General features: G+C 53.4%; 2 protein-coding genes across 2 annotated transcripts; one reads left to right on the top strand and one right to left on the bottom strand.

Annotated features, from left to right (window-relative positions):
- Positions 1-1237: 1237 nt before the first annotated feature.
- Positions 1238-3721, bottom strand: NCLIV_053990 (putative PX domain-containing protein; the record flags this gene model as incomplete). Its single annotated transcript, XM_003884951.1, has 1 exon — positions 1238-3721. One exon carries the CDS (start codon positions 3719-3721, stop codon positions 1238-1240), a length of 2484 nt encoding a protein of 827 aa, XP_003885000.1.
- Positions 3722-6828: 3107 nt separating this feature from the next.
- Positions 6829-9020, top strand: NCLIV_053980 (conserved hypothetical protein; the record flags this gene model as incomplete). Its single annotated transcript, XM_003884950.1, has 2 exons — positions 6829-7951; positions 8503-9020. The coding sequence occupies 2 exons, from the start codon at positions 6829-6831 to the stop codon at positions 9018-9020; spliced, it is 1641 nt and encodes a 546-aa protein (XP_003884999.1).
- Between the last annotated feature and the right edge of the window lie 3062 nt (positions 9021-12082).

Below are 12082 nucleotides of genomic sequence, written 5' to 3'. Positions count from 1 at the left end.
GAGCATCGCTTAAATTGGACAAACCCCCCTCGCTTGTGGCGTATGGAGCATGAATATTTTTGAGTTCCCTTCTGATGCGCCGCACGGGAGCATCCCGCTAGTATTTCGAGAAAAGCGGTATTCAGCAAACCGCGCCCAAATCAGCGCCGCAGATAGACGCTTGATAAAGCGGGGTGAAATGGCAGCTGCGGGCGTTTTATTGAATAGCGATTTTCTGTTGCGTGAGACAAAAACTTAGGATGACACCCATCATTGGGCGTCTGGGGCGGCACTCCGCACCGTACTTTGTCAGGGAAATGAGTTATAGCTAATTGATACTCAGTGAACGTCCACAGAAACAGAGCTAAACTTCAGATTTCTCATTGGTCTAATTTGATCGTCGTTACCCCATATCTTCCACTCCGCATCACCGGCAGAGTGGAATACTTTTTTCGGGGATCCAGGCGCCCAAAAGATCAGCTACGGAGGTCCACCGACGCTTAGGCATACACCAGCTTGCCGGGCACTTTTGCAAGACTAAAGTTAGTTACTGAATGGTCTGTGGGGTATGGCGACTGAACATATGCTCCAAACATCTCCCGGCTGTTTTGGTTAACCGGCACTCAACTCCTCGAGAATGTAGTGTACCAGCGGCAAATGCATCCTCCCGATTTTGCTTGTTTAATTACGTTGCTATCCCTCGTTGCTCTATCTGTGACCAGGGGGTGCACAGAAAACAAACGATTTCATACATCGACTGCAGAAAAGTCGCCGCAGACGAGTTTTCCTACTAAAGGCATTGACGCCAAAAAACAAAGGGTCCCCTGAATTCAGTAAAAAATTTGGTCAAAGAAATGCGACCATACTACAAGCCTCACTTGCGATTCCGATTACGCTCCATCTTTCCCGTCCCCCCATCAGCATGCGTCATAGGTTCCCTTCATGTGAACCCATGTTTTTTCAAGACAGAAGTTGAGACATTGCCCGGAAAAATGAACGCCCGCCCCCCTCGTCAGTGGATCTCAGGAATACTAACGCATGAAGTCTCTTCCCTACACATACGGAAATTGGTAGGAAAAGCCAAAGGGCAGCTTCCTAACTATGACATGGCCTAGCCGTGTGCGACTAGATCCTCTGTCAAAATCCGTGAATTTAATGCAGTGAAACTCGGATAGCATTGCTGAATCACCACTTGCGTATCGGTTGGGATACATGTTTATTTTAAAATGGCGACACTTCCTCAGGGCGGTTCTCCCCTCTAGTGTTTTCGCGCACTGTCCGGTCCACTGGGGCTTCTCGCCTGTGCCGTAGGCTGGCTCGAAAGTGCCTCAGCCGAGGCGCCAGTGCGGAGCCCGTAAGCTTGCCAGATGCGAGCTTCCTGCAGAAACTGCTGCTGCTGCCGATCGATGAATGCGTGCGCTGCCCGAGTGAAGGCAATGCTTTTCGCTGTGACCAGCTTGGGCATCTCCACCGTTACCCAAACGGCTCGTGAAGCTTCCGCCCATTGTTCCAGAATTTGGACCTGAAGCTTGAGAGCCTCAATAGAAGCGCGGATTTCTGCGATTTGTGCGTCTTTGTCCTTCCGATGCACAAAGGTCTGAAGCCAACTCCCCCGAGTGCTTCTCAGAACGTGTCGAAGCGAGTTTTCCTCGCGCCCAATCTGCGCTTGCGCCTGATGTTTGAGCTGCACTAAGCGCTCGAGCCCGGAAACGGCTTCCAGCATGCACTCTGTATCGTCAAACTCCTTTGCCACGACCTGCTGCATGACGTCGTAGTTGTGTGCAGGCGATGCGACTAAGCACGCCCTCTGCAGAGAGACGAGAGAGGCAAGTTCGCAGCGCACAGCTGGAATCGGTAGATCCGGAATCTGTCTCACGAGATTTTCTTCGGCGGAGCATACGTCTCTCAGTAAAGTCTGCAAGGCAGATACACAACCAAACTGCGAACGACTGAGAGAAGCGAGTCGACTGAAATGACGATGCAGTTCTTCCAGAGTGGTTAGTTGTTTCCCCAAAAACTGCTTGAACACAATGAAACGGTCGCTTTCAGCGCGTGTGCCTCGGCCGCTGGCTCCGTCCAGTTGTGCACGGAAGATCTCTTGAAATTCCCCAAGCTGTTCCACCAAAGGGCGAGCAGCAACCTCCTTCTTAAATTGGTCCATTCCTCCCTCTGGACTCCGTGTCAACCATCCAACGAAGACGGAGCACTTTGCCAAGTGTCGACGTCGGAAAAGCCTCTGGAGAAACTCCTGGAGACCCTGACGACGGCTCTCCACAAATGAACTATCAAATCTTCCGAGCTTCTGTTTCCGGGGAATGGGGGGCACGAATACACCCGGAAAAGCCTGAACGAGCTGCATTCGAAGCCACTCAAAGTCGCTGTACCGTTTCCTGCATGCGAAAGGCGCTCCAGCGACCGTCCGACCACTAACAAGATAGAGCGTAAACCTCCCTAAAGGTCCCGTAGAGCGTGTCTCCGGATCGGAGACAGACACGGCGAAATCTCCGTGAGGGCCTTCCGAGTCCCATAAGCCATCCGCGGAAAAACAGTGACTAGGGAAACGCAGCGGAGGGGGAGAAAAAGCACACCCAGGAACCTCCTCTCGACCTTCTACAGCTTCTACAACGACAAAGGAATCCCCGAGAAGATCGTCGTCTTCCTCTTCCATTCCTTCCACCCGAGCCGTCTGTTCTGCACCACCCCCCTCCACTGGACTCTTCCCGTTTGGAAGAACGTTTAGAGGGCACGTGCCCGGCGACGGCGCTGGCAATGACAAAGTTTCCGCTTTTGGTGAGTGGAAAACGTCGTGCGAGGAAGAAGGACGGCAACTCGTCTTGTGTGAGGAAGTGAGTACGGTTCGCGTTTGGTCTGGGGGTACTGTTGCCACAGTTGAACCTACACTTGCGCAGAGATTCCGAGAGGAACTGAATCTGTCAGAGAGATCTGCGATAGAAGACTCAGTGAGGCCCGATACGGAGGCAACAGGCACCGCGAAAGACTGGTGAGCACTGGGCAGAACCGCACACTCCGCTGCATTGTACGACTTCACATCGCTCGGGCGTCCCTGACGAGGAGGTTGTGTCCCTGTTGATGTTGGGGGGAAATCAGGGGACGCGGTCGTACTGCGAGAGTCAAAGCTACCTCCCCGCCCCTGTCTACAAGAAGACGAAGATTCAGGAAGAGCCACGTGGTAAGGGGAAGGTGTTGGAGCTCCTCTGGCCCTCCCGGTTCCATGGGAGCGGACGTGAACGTTATCTTCTCGCTCCTTGTTCAGATCGGGAATCTCGAAACTTGATGACTTGTCTACCGCTTTCGGACGCGATGCTGCACAGTCAGGGTCGCCAGTTCTATTGCGTGGGGGATGAACCCCTCCAGAAGAAGACGAGAGTGGCCCACTCTGCATGTGACCCGAAGTCGAGGACAAAGGGTCATGCCGGCCAAAGGCGGCCATCGAGAAACCCGAGGTAGAGCCTTCTCTTTGTGGATAGTTTACAGAAGCGCAACTAGGTACGCAGGGCTCGCGAGCCGAAATCAGCCGCCCTCCTCGCGCATTAAGAGTTTGCGGCAGGACACCGGATCTGTCTTCCAAACCCCTAACTCTCGTCTCCGATATATCCCTCGGAAGACCTGGAATCGAGCCGACAGAGGCCCCTACAGTGTCAGGAGAGAGAGGTGTCGTAGATGGCAAAAACGAAGCTGCGCTAGTAGGAAGAGAAGCTCCACCGCGTGCAGAACCCGCCATAACAGCACAAAAAGGGAACGCGTTGTCTGTCACTATCCGTGTGCCTTCTTTTTTGAACAATCCTCGCGAGAGGCGTGAGGGTCCACAATATGCCGAACATAGAAGCGCAGCATTAGAAGAGAGGAAAACTGCCAATTCGGGGGCGAAAAAAACTTTTCAGTGACGAGGTTCTTTCTTCATACACACAGATATGCGAGACTTACACCCAGTGAAAAACCAGGGAGTTGTAAGACAAGATTCGTTTTTTCTGCGAAAAAACAGGACCAGCGATGCTTCCGTCCATTACGTACCATAAAAATCATTGATGGCAAAAAAGAACGCAAGAGGAAACGCCATTACGAAAAAAAGGTCAGGTGTCAACATAAGGTGATGGACCACAATTTTAGTGGAAGAGAACCGAATTTCGGTTGTTCATGCGAAAACGGTGACGCGCCTCAGCGCAGGAGACGAGCTTTTTGTGGTTTCCAGTAGAAGTAAGTTTTCCATCTTTGAAAAAAACTCGGTTAAGGCATCCGTACTCGGGATGTCAAATCTACACGGTTGACTCAAATGGTGCCGAAAAAAACAACGAAAAACAGGAACCAGATTTGAAAAAAATAGAAAATGCCCGCTAGCTCGGCAGCTCGAAGGCGGCACACAACAAAGTAAAAAACGAGACACTCGTCCGAAGTACTTTACATGCGTGGTTGTCGACATTGCAGCAAAGTCGATTAGCGTCACTGTGCAAGCAGAAGTGGTCACAGCGGACCGGTGGATACGTCGAGAGGGTAAACCGTCTTCGGTACTCGTTAGAAACGGAGATGGCGAGAGATCAGGCTATCACATTACCGTGGAAACTGGTCACACCCCCCGTGTTTTGACGTCTTCGTATGGTGAAACGAGTGAACGATACGTCTCTGAAGCAACGAATATATTTTGCGCGTCCTACCGGACGCCCAGGTTTGGAGAGGACCCACACTTTACGCTTCCTACTAGAGGCGACTTACACCAATGGCAAGAATACAAAGTTTTAAAAAAGGCAGTCTGAGAGAACCCTGGGATCAGCCCGGCCCCACTCTGGTGACAGTGTGTTGTCAGCCTGCCTTACCCCGCATTGCCTTACCCCGCATAGCACCGAACTGTACCGACGTTGACCGTACGCAAAAGGTTGATGCGGGTTCGGGGGGAATTGTCGTCAGTTCGTAAATGGAGAGCCTGTGCGACAGAGTGAAAACAATGCTGTAGTGTTTAATGTCGTTTTCTCGGGAAGTCTGTCTTCCTCTAACGTGCCTGACGCGGGCGCACAAAAAGTGGTTGTATGGCGTACGTTTTGTTAGTGGCACCACACTTCAAATATTTCTGGATAACTGCGTTAAGCTCTTGATGCTCCCGAAATCACATGCAGAGTTTCACCAATAAAACTGAAAGATCTTAATGTGTTTATTCCTTTACACACACGGGACACGGCAGGCTCAAAGACGCTACGGCAGAGAGGTGATCAATACCGGGACAGCAGGGGGCCAGCGGTGAATTACCGTTTTGCATGGTACAGACACGAAATACAAATCCTACCAACCTACTCTACGGCTTATTTTCAAACGTGCCAATAGAAGCATACAGCTGAGTATGTTTGGCGTCAACACCTCCAACACGTCCACACTGTCAGTCCTGTGTGTAGCTGACGGCCCTGCGTCGTCGGCAGTTTGAAACCCGCGCTCGTCCTCTGGGGCCACGACGCAGGCAAAAGGCCAACTTCCCCAGCTTGCTTTTCTGCCAGTTTCCATGGTGTGTCATATTTAGGCTCATCCGGCTCGATCCGGCTCGTCTAAAAAAACTCAGTCCGTTGGTATCCCCGCTTTTTTGTCCAGGAGCGAAAGCCAGCAGCTTCCGGACCTCTTTCGGCACTCAATGTACTCACCAAGAACGTCACATCGATGACGATCGGGGGACAGGACACTATGTAATCACTTTATGTAGCAACACATGTCAAAGGCACCCAACCACTACCAACTCGTGAGCAGCGGCGCGGTCGATGTATGTACAAGCTCGAGAGGACAGACGGAGACAGCTGCACTGTGCATGCGGGGGACGGGCGAGGCCTCGCCTCGAGACACCACGCGTATAGACGGCCTGTCTCCTTTATTTTGCGTCGGGTGGACTACTCTTTTAACGTTGCTTTATCACCAGGTGAATGACAGCTTTTTGAGCTCGAGCCCCGCGGCGGGCTGTCGACTTTGCCTTTGTTTCCGTACTCTACTTTTTCGGTGGCAATAAAGGTGAGGCGCTCTGGACGGATACAGTGTACGCTTTTTCTTACGTTGACCGGGTCCCCCCGAGACACCGGTCTTTCCGTGCCTCTTCTGTCTTCTGGGAATCCGGTACTCAACAGACGTTCTGTCCTCTTCCACTCATATAATTGGAGGTAGTGCTTTCCAGATGTGATAGCGGTCCGAGCAAACCGTTCAGTTCCCGTGGTAGACCCAATCTTTGCCCGTCTGTGGAAAATCCCAATATCCCACCCGTGCCTCTCGATCTCCCGCGAGGAAACAGCCAACAATTGGTTCCAGAGCGAGGATCGCGGACGTTAAAGAGACAACCGATGCCGTGCCTCTGATCCTGCAAAAGCGATGACAGGCTTTTCCGTTTCAGTGACGGCCCGGCTGCCGACCAGCGGCGAGCACGAACCACATAAAAGAAACGCCTGCTTAGACCTTGATTTGTGAAGGAGCAGGGTGCACTGCTTCACTGGGGAATTCGAGGAATCTCACTAACGGCTCTTCTACGGAGTCCCCTTTGTATTCTTCCGACACTCGGGAAGTTGATTTGTATTTTGCGGCGATTGCACTCACACGACTGCCACAGAGCAATCAAATCGAACTTTGCTCGGGCAAACACAGACATTCCGAGTATTTGTACCCGCCCTCGCCGGTCAAGCGGTGGTAACGTATATATATATATATATATATATATCTGTTGCGTACACAGTGTGGCTTCAAAAACAGGCGATTTCTCCGAGGGTCTTCGGTACCATTGTCTGGGCCGTCCTCCAGTTTTGCTCCTTTGAAATCCCCGAATGGTCTGTATCGTTGCCAAGTGCCCCCACACCGCGTCTGGCCTGCGTGGAGGAAATGTGTCTTCCAACATCCCGTCCCCGCCAGCTCGACGAGGAGGCACAGTCCTTGGGTCTGCAGTACGGCCAGGTTCACGGCGTTCCTATCCGCATCGTTGAAGTCGAAGGCTCTGGACCCGTAGCGTCGCTCAGTCCCTCCCAAGCGCCTCGCGATTTGCTCTGCGAAACACCGTCGTGCGGGACACCACCTCTCTGTGAACCTCGCTGTCACTCTCCGCCACGCCTCCAGCGTGCCGGCGCCGCCCAGCCCCAGCGCTGCGACGCAGAATCAACCCTTCCAGGCCACGAGGGGCTTCGCACGACTGTGTTTTTCATCCACGGTCTCGGAGGACGTGCGGGGCAATTTCGCCACCAAATTCACTTCCTCGCGCAAAGAGGATGTCGCTGTATTGCAGTCGATCTGCCTGGTCATGGAGAGAGCCCAGTGGGCGGCTTTGACCGCGGCATGGTCTCTCTGGACAGAACGAGGGAAATCGTCAAGGCGATCTTTGACGCGATGAGTGACACAAGGACCATAGAACGAAGCAGCCCTGTTAGCACGGGAAGCGCAGCTGCAGAAGTTCTCGACGCTACGCCGGAGAGGGAGCGGGGGCCGACAGGCGCGGAACTTCATCTTGAAACACCGGGAGATTGTACAAGATCCTCGTCTTTACCTGGCGGATGGCATGGGGAACCGAATGGACGACTGGCAAGCAAGAACGACGGAGAACCGCATGGAGAAGACAAATCAGGTGTACGAGAAGTCAGCAAACCCCGCCGGCGTGCTGTGCTGATAGGGCATTCTCTGGGAGCGCTCTATGCACTGACGCTGTTTGCAGACCTTGCAAAGGAGGGGAGGAGCGCTGAGGTCAGTGGCATCGTTCTGATAGGAGCTCTGGCGGCGTATCCTCACACGCGCGTTCAGCATCTCCTGCCGTGCATGCCTGCCGTGATCCTTGAATTGCTCCGAGGCCTCATCAAACGTCAAGTACAACGGCAACTTTTTCACCCCTCCACGCTGCTACAGAACGCCCGGCTGGTGCGCGCCGAAGACAGTGTTACGCGAAACAATCCCATGTCTGTTATTCTCTCCATCCTTAGAGACTTGCAAACGAGCCGACCTAGTGAATTCATCGAGGAAGGTGAGCCAGCGTCAGGGCCCGGATTTGTAGTGAAAGACTCGAAGAGAACGACAAAGCTCCAGGTTCCCCACTCCCCATTTGTCGCTCCACAACGGAAAGGGACGTAGCGTAGTGAGGATGAACCGCAAAGGCCAGAGAGGAGAGATGCGTAATGCCTAGTGCATAGCGAAAACTGTAACCGGTTCGCCGCTGATCGAAGCGGGATGAGTCAGGGGGTAGTCAGGCTTTACACTGTGACACATTTTGGGTCTTCGTCTGATGAAGGAATCCAGGCGCTCGACAAACTCTCCGCCTGTACTAAGTTCTCTCGCGTAGGAGCCTTCCATCTTTTTGGGGGCGCGGGCAATTGTCGAGCGCCCTACGCGCAGGCCCTCACTCCCGATGTCAGGTGTGTGACGGGAGCAGCGAGGCTCCTGAGCTGGTCTCAGAGATTCGGTTTGAAAAACATTTGTGAAAGGCAAATCTGGCCCCTCTCGGTCCCTCTTCGGCACTGAGTGTCTCCTTTCCTTACTCTGGCAATGCCCGTGCTTGGCTTTGTGGACACGCTGTAGGTATTCGAGCCTATCACGAAGCTACTCAACGGCCTTCGATTCTGTTGCTGACGGGAGAAGAAGATGTTGTGTGCCCAATGAAGGACAACGCGATGGTTCTGAAGAGAGAATTCCTTGGCCTCACATGCGCAAATGTGAAGCAGCGAACCCACGGCGCTGAAGAAATACGCGGGGCACAGAAACATGCGGAAACGAGCAAAGGCGCCATTCCTCACTCTGGCGCGGATCACACAATGCTATCGGAGATAACTGTTGCGCATGCGCCAGAAGAAACAAGACATGCGTCCAAAGGCGGACAGAGTTTGGGGCCCAACGACGCGACGCAGGGCAGTGCATCTCAACAGCCTCATGCAACTGAAAAGGGGAAGGCGACTCGCCCAGCGGTTGAGGTAGAAGTTGTTCCATGCACGGGGCACAACTGCATGCTCGAAGACCCGTATACGACAAATCGTATCATCTGGGATTTCGTCAAGAAAGCTACACGAAATGTGCGTGCAACTAACGTAAGCAACTTGTAAAGAACTGTAAACCAGTCTGTGTCGGACGCATATACGCGTCGACTGTATAGCGTTGGCCGCAACCCTGGGAAATGTCGAAAAGGTTTTTGAAGAAAACCAAGAAAACCTTCTGGGGCCTGTCACTTCCCTCCACAGTAGCGTCTGTATCACTGGGTCGTGTTAGGAAATGGATTCTTCGTGCACTCTCTCAGCCACGTATTTCTGCAGGCGGTATCAATGCCAGTCAAGGGACACTAGCCTTTTCGTGAAGGGACTGTCGGCCCTTGTGAATACACCGGAAGCAGCCCCTACGCTGTGCAGGAAAAACGAAAAGCGTGACAACGGCCGAACCTGGCTGTGCCCTACTTCCATGCACATTCTCGTAGGCAGTACAATCAGGGCGCTCAGTGTTCAGATCTTTTTGACGTAACGCGACATATCGGACGCCCTTTTTCAAGGCGAAATTCGTTTGAAGATCAGTGGCATCACTTTCGAGGGCGAGACGTCGCCCCTGCTTTCTGGGATAAGGGAACGAGGGGAAGAAGAAGGCCCTCTGCCGTGCCGACCACTTACCGCAGCGGTGGCGACGGTACAAGCTGGCAACAAAGGACTCCTTAACTTAAACTGAGGAGTCAAGTAGGTACGAACCGTACAAGGCGAACCGGTTGACTGGTTTGGAGTTGGATCTGGGTGTGAAAGTTCCGTCAACGCGAAAACCGCTTGTAAGAAGATTAATACAATTAAGTACGATAGACGTTTAGCATTGGGGTCTTTCTCCGAGCCTACTCTCCTGAATCGAGCAGCGCCGGACCTTATCAGGCCCGGCACGCGGCGGAAGTGACGGATTATGACAAGGACCCCGGTTCATTGCTACAAAAACTTAAGCAGATATAGGTCATGGCTTTAAAATCAAACATGCGTTGTGTAGTGGAGGCAGTCACCAATCAGCAGGACGGCGTGTGGCGAGCTTTGAACATGTGGAAGGCTACTCGCCTCCAGAGCGTTTGGTGTCTGCCGATTTTAGGGCGCGGGAGGCTTCTGGGGAAGAGGTATAAGCAATCGAGTGAAGAAATGAGTTGCTCTGTCCCGGGCTCAACTACAGGATCGTACGGCCGCACGTCCATTTAGACGTGAGAGTTACCAAGCGTCCCTGCTCCAGGTGGGATTGTGTCGCACGAACCAGTGGGCCATTTGCAACTTTCTCTGGACACGTAGATAAGGCAACACGACTATATTTTGAGAGGGAAGAAGGAGGAACGGCGCCGTCTTGTCACTCGCAGCAGTCGCTGGATTTGTCCTGGATCGCACCACACAGCCGCGGGAGGCCCTCCCTCTAAGAGTTGGCAGAAATGTGAGCAAGTGGCGTGCGTGCAGAGAATTTGATAAGGGTTCGAAAAAGCCTAGGCGAACGGAAGAAAGAGTCAGGGTCCTTCGCACGCCTCATCGCAGGTGTGCGCAGTTGTGATCAGGGAGCGCCTGCCGCTCGAAGACACCTACGCTATACAGCAGCAGCCTGGAAAACCCTGTCGAAGTGGTTTTGGAGACTTGCCTTGCACTCGCGGGCGACAGCCTTCGACTGTTCTTTCAAAATCGTCTTGAGAAATCAAATCTGCCCAGCTCATCTATGCAACACCCGGTGTTCCCCGTCCACTCATCGTGTCAACTTCGTTTGACTGTGAGTAGCTGGAGTCTCTTTCTTTGGTTTCTTTTGCTTCCCACTGCACAGACTGTCTGGCACCTTTCTGTACTTGCTGTAAATCTCCCAACCCCCACAGAGGAAAAAAAACGCAAAGTCTCGAGTGACGCGGCAGGTGTTGTCGATGCTCTCGTCACGAGCCCGGAGGTTCGGACCGCGTCTTGTCAAATCGGCGCGTCCTTTTCAGCGGTGGGAAGTCGCAGGCGGCATCTCCACGGTTTTCTGTGGTACCACGATCGTCCTTCTCGACAGCGCTGGATGCTACATCCCCATTTTTCGACTCGTCTTTCTACTTTATGAAATGGGACAAAGCTCTTTCTCGCTGGCTTTTCGGTTCTCCCCCGTTCCTTTTCCTGCGGTGTCTTTTTCCTGGCCTGGTGTCCTGTGCAACGAGGACACAGGGTAGCTTTATGCCCAGTTCGGCGCTGGGGCGTCACCGCATGCACGCGATCGCTGGGACCACGCCTTTTCCGTTGGTGACTATGTTCCACGGCGAGTCTACATCGGTCAGACGTTTTCTGGAAGGTTGACACAGTGCGAGAAAAAGGAAACCAGAAAGGTTGCGCCTACAACCATGTTGGCATTTAGCTAGGCGGGACCTCAACGTCACCGGGTGACCACGCTTGCATGACACTGCCGGAACACGCTTGATTGGAAGTTGCGGCGTTTTCGTCTTTTGATGCGCCTGTTCGACAAATCCTCTGTGCAGAGTCGCGTGCTCCTGGCGCTTTTCGGTGAAAAACCGTGTCGCCGCAACTTCCTGTAACAGGACGGTTAAGGGCCCGCGGTGCCCCGCCGCGAAGCGGGCACTTCAACTGCGTAGGGCGCTCAGTCTCGTTTAGAAATCCATCTTGCTCTCCCGCCGAGTAGGGATGAGGGCGGGCTCCTTCAACGCCATCTAGGAGGCGAGACGAGCACTGACTGAGAGAAGGAGATCTAAGGAATGACGTGTGCCTCTGGCGGGCGGACCGTGGTGGGCACCTCTTCTACACTTGCTCTCGCGGCGTTCCCCCGTAGACGATTGAAGCCGCGTAACGGGATCCATACGTTCCCGTAGGCTAGCCGAGCTAGCCTCGCTTGTCAATCAAAGGTGAATGGACGCTGGAGTCGGCGACTGGCTGTTGCAAGTCTTCTGTTAGGGCCACGGACACGATGAGAGAGGGACAGGCGCCGGATAGTCCGCTCCTCTCCCTTCGAGACGTGCCTGACACGCCCTCAGTCGCAGGCGTAAGTGGGAAATGCCCCACCTGCCGAAAGAAAGTCACCGATTGTCTCTGAAAATGCTCAGTTGCCTACAAACCGCTCTGCGCGGCAGAGCACGCGGCCCCAGTCCACTTGTTCCTCCACCTTCTCTATTCACTGCTGCCTGTCCAGAGTTGTCAGGCGT

Source organism: Neospora caninum, chromosome XI, assembly GCF_000208865.1.
Source record: "Neospora caninum Liverpool complete genome, chromosome XI".
NCBI lineage: Eukaryota > Apicomplexa > Conoidasida > Eucoccidiorida > Sarcocystidae > Neospora > Neospora caninum.
Note: the sequence above shows the minus strand (reverse complement) of the source record. Positions and strands in the feature narration are given on the sequence as shown.